Below are 5,000 nucleotides of genomic sequence, written 5' to 3' on the forward strand. Positions count from 1 at the left end.
ATATGTGAATTATTCTAGGAACAATTTACTACACCGCTAAAAATAATTAATTTAATCCATACCGAAATAATCATTTGCTGTGGCTTTTCTATGGCAGATATCAACTTGAAAATTGGTATGGACAAAGTAAATATTCATCCCATAAATCCCTGAAACTTGCATTTAGATATGTGAAGTAATCTATGATTAATTCACGGCGCCTGCGAAAATCAGCCTTCCGCGGATATAGATAAATGGCTACTGTGACTTTTCTATGAAAAGTATCAATACGAAAATTGGGATGAATGTAGTTCATATAACCCTCCTCAAACCCTGTGAATATCATTTGGATATACGTAGGAGTAGTTTCTGGCTACTCACTAATTTTTTAGCTAAAAATCGTAACATATGAACAAAAGTCACTGCTACGGCATGAAACCAAGCTTATATATGTATATATATATATCTAAATAATTCCTTAAAATTTAATTTGAATATGTTTACTGTTATAGGAGTTATTGAACCCGCAGCCGAAAATATCAGCTGAATTATTCCAGGTACAATTCACTCCACCGCCAAAAATAACCATTCAACCCATACCGAAATAAACGTTTTCTGTGGCTTTTCTATGGTAGATATCAATATGAAAATTGGTAGGGATAAAGTAAATATTCACCCCATAAATCCCTGAAAATTTTATTAAGATTTGTGAGGTATTCTACAAGTAATCTATGGCGCCGCCGAAAATCGGTTTCCCACTGATATAAAAAAATGGCTACTGTGACTTTTCTATGGAAAATATCAATAAGAAAATTGGTATGCATGTATTTCACATATTAACTATAAAACTTAGTGAAAACAATGTGGATATCTGTAAAACGCTAGGAGTAATTTGCTCCTCTTCACTGAATTTTTAGCTAAAAGTCATCACTTCTGTACCAAAGTGACAGCCAGGGCATGTCTCATAGCAAGTATGAACATGAAAATTGGCAGAAACAAAGCTTATAAGAGGATATATATATATATATATATATATATATATATATATATATATATATATATATATATATATATATATATATATATATATATATATATATATATATATATATAATCCCTTACAATTCCATTTGAATATATTTATTGGTACAGGAGTTATTGACTCCGCCGCCGAAAATATCAGCTCCCCAACACCACCAACTCCTCTCCGAAATCTATGGTTTGGAAATGATATTAAAAAAAAAATGGCATTTCTTTTAAGGTCACTCACTTCGTTTGAGACAATTATTATTATTATTATTATTATTATTATTATTATTATTATTATTATTATTATTATTATTATTATTATTATTATCATTATTATCCAAAAGTCTGTTTTGTGTAGTAGTTTTCAAAGCCTTATTAACTTTCCCAAAAATTCTAAATAAATCTTCGTAGGCTGTATAATATTTTTCATGCAGATTTTGATTTTCCAAGCAACTGAAAAGGACTTATATATTTAATTTCCCTTAAGTATTTGTAGTATATGAAATTAGCATCATTAGACTTTTAATCATATTTATTATTTTAATTTTAAATCACCGATGTGGTCATCCTCCTCATATCTTATTGCATAAATATTGAACCTACAGGAGATCACAAATACCAACTTAGTAAAACTTTATGAAGGAAATCTGTTAATAGATATTTGGTATTTCAAAATTTTGATAAGATCGTTCAAGAGAAATTCCCTATATTTTGGAAATTTTCAAAAACCTAAACAAATTCTCATATCAGGAACAGCTTATAGGAAATCTGCATTATATTGCATATATCATCAAAATACGCTGGCAAATTTGTGTCAATTTGAATGAGAAGTGAGATGAGGAAGTTATATTATTAAGAAAGATTTCGAAAAGTTACCATAGCTTTGAAATTCTTAGATTTATTTATTTCAAAATGGCAATCTTAGACTAGTTGCTATTTTCAGATGCCCAAGAACTACACCTGTTGTTCCACTGAAATACTTTCTCCCACATTAGAATGATGATGTGCATTGTAGAGTCTATGGCTGTAAAAATAGAATAGAAAATCTTCAAGAAGAAAAGGTATAACATTTCCTAGGTAAGCAAAACAGAGTTAATCCTATTAATAAGAAGTTCATAGTCATCCATTTTATATTTGAGAGGTAAATTGCATTAGCCATTTAGATATAGAAATGCGATTATCACAAGGTATTTTCTATATGATCATAAATCCTGAAACGACAAGAATAATGTAAGCACATAGGTCACTGTTTAAGTCCACTTGTCTGCGGTGCACAAGCACAACATACTAATACATCTAAGCGCTTCATCCTGATACTGTAGTTACATATGATTAGTGTAGAAAGTCATTAATAAACTTGACTCAGGAAGTACCTGAATACGTCTAATATATCTTTCAATTCCTTGGACTAAAATATTGGAAGGTAAACAATGTATGGAATCTCTTACTTTAAAAGAAGGCACTTCCACCGGAAAAAAAAAAAAATGTCTATTTCATGCAAAATTTCCCTCAGCTTATAAAGACATTGATAGAGTTTACATGGAATAATTATTGTGATGCCGAATTTTCATTTCACTAAATCAGTAACAAAATTAGTTTTTCTTCTTATTACACTGATTACATATACATCTATTTACGTATACACATAAGGATTGGTAAAGGTTTGGCAGTCTAATGTACTCGTACATCCTCAACCGAGCTGCATTTAAATTTCCAATACAATAGTGTATATAGAGAAATATATAATGCAGATTGATTGGAAAATTGAGTCAAGTTACAAGTTACAAAAACATCTTGATATGCTTAAAAAACGAAAACTGGATTGAAATTGAAATTTCTCCGTCACTGAGATATATTGTTACGGTCTGGTTACAGCTTCACGGCATTAGTTTATTTTCTAAGAAAGGTGGGATGAATAACTAGTCGTCTGATCCAGCCATAGTTCAGCCCCAAAAATAGAGACTATTTACCAACATCACAGTCGAAAATTTGCGTAAATGTCATTAACGTTTCAAGACAGTTTAAAGATATAAACGACCAATATGTACAAAAATGCATTGTTTGGAGTTGAAAGTAAAGTAAGATATTCAGGAAGAGCGTAAATGGCTGATTTTTGCAAATAACACACGATAATCTTTGTTAAAGTGAAGCTGCAAAGACTAAAAGTAAGTTAGAAGTAATTTCCTTCCTCCATATTTGTTATCTTTGATTTGATAACATTAATTTAGGAGCATACTGCATAAATCCTCCCATTACTATTTTTCCAGTAATGCTAACTGATATCCAAAATTCCTTTGTAGGTCACTTTGTCCCATAGAGCATAACAGGTCATTCGCCCTTTTGAAATTGGAACAATAACATGCTACCAATTTTGGATTGTCTAATAAAAGGAATTATATCTAGGCCTTATGAATTACAGCTCTTTCTTACTTCCTTTAAAAGATCAAATAATTTAAGGCATTTTTGTCGTCTTAATTAAACTTATCTGCTTTATCGGACGTTTTTTTAAAAAGAATTCTCTTTAAACAATACTTTTGCGGCTCAAAAAAAAAAAGTATTTTTTATTATATCAAAAGGATTAGAAAAAGAAAAAAGAATGGATTGTATACTTAAAATTTTTATTTGGAAATTGATTCCCGATATCTTATTTACTCATATTATCTTAATACAGGTAATCAATTGGAATAAAATCTTTAATCTTAAAGATGTCTTTTTTTATCTCATTAGTCTGAGTTTCCTGGACGTGGAACGTTGTTTCGGGCATATTCTCCAACTTGGTCCATGTCCTCGAGATTCTGAATATCTTTGTTATTGAGAAGACCCAACAGACTGAGCCCATTCTCGTCCATTTTTATGTTGAAATCGTTGTTTTCAAGAGGTAGACAATTATTGTGATCGATAGGACTCATTCGATCAAGATCGACTGAGTACATCGCGAGCTGATTCTCCAACTGAAAATGAAAAGAATTTCGAAAACTATATTGGTGTTGTTTGTAAACTCAGTTCAATTGACGATATCATTTTATTGTCCTATAATGAAGAATTAAAAAAAAAAAAAAAAATAAATAAATAAATAAATAAATAAAAATAAAGAAACAAAAAATATCACCTTGTCTCTTTTCAATTTGACTGTCAAGTAGTTTATGAATGACAGACAACAAAACTGCCATCATTATCATGATTTATTAAACGTAGAATAAGGCGCTATTTTTGTACTATATTCTTTCCAATAAGGTAACGTAATTTGAAAGCTTTTCTAACAGTGTGATAGTCATTTGATTTACCACGAAACAGTGATTGATCTCCATTGTCAATTATATCATTAAAAACAATAATAAGACCTAAAAAACTTACCATTTTTATTTTGGCATCAGGTAGAGAAGCCGTGCGACTGTAAATGGTGGCCGAGAGACGGTGGAAGACGGTCATGGACTGGCATTCAATGTCTAAGGCGTAGTTTAGGTAATCTGTATCCAGGATGGTGTAAAACGTATCTATGAAGCTGTTCATGAAATCTGTAATTAAAAGAAAAGAAATCAAATTCCTGAGTAAAAAACTTCGAAAATAGTCTTCAAGTTAAACATTAGTTGCATCAAATTTGAATACTTTCACCTTGGTAGGTGATATGAAATATCTCTTGTTACTTGGTTAGAAAACCATTTATTTATAAATTTTCAATTCAGTGACCAAATCAACATGGTCACCAAAACTTAATCAGCATACGAACTAACATCAAATTAACAAAAGATATATTTAACTAGCATAAGTAGCTGACATATGCACAATAACATTAATTTCCAAAACCCATTCATGGTGAAATTCTTTCAGTTTTTCATCGAAATCCCTTATGGCTGCCATGTCACGCTGCTGTCATTACACATACTCTACACGAGAAAGTACCTCTGGCTCTCAATGGCAAAACACCATTTTGCAGTTATAGTTCTTTATTTCAAAGAGCAACACTATTTCCTATTTTCAAGATAAAAAGATAC

At 30.6% G+C, this 5,000-nt stretch overlaps 1 protein-coding gene across 1 annotated transcript in view; it reads right to left on the minus strand.

Annotated features, from left to right (window-relative positions):
* Positions 1-3,731: 3,731 nt before the first annotated feature.
* The window catches only part of LOC137614918 (apolipoprotein D-like), a 13,067-nt gene continuing 11,798 nt past the window's right edge, over positions 3,732-5,000 (minus strand). The window contains exons 3-4 of the mRNA XM_068344572.1: positions 4,363-4,523; positions 3,732-3,959 (exon numbers count right to left, since the gene is read on the minus strand). Coding sequence (XP_068200673.1) covers positions 3,732-3,959; positions 4,363-4,523 — 389 coding nt within the window. The remainder of the gene's footprint in view (positions 3,960-4,362; positions 4,524-5,000) is intronic.

This window comes from Palaemon carinicauda, chromosome 21 (genome assembly GCF_036898095.1).
Source record: "Palaemon carinicauda isolate YSFRI2023 chromosome 21, ASM3689809v2, whole genome shotgun sequence".
NCBI lineage: Eukaryota > Metazoa > Arthropoda > Malacostraca > Decapoda > Palaemonidae > Palaemon > Palaemon carinicauda.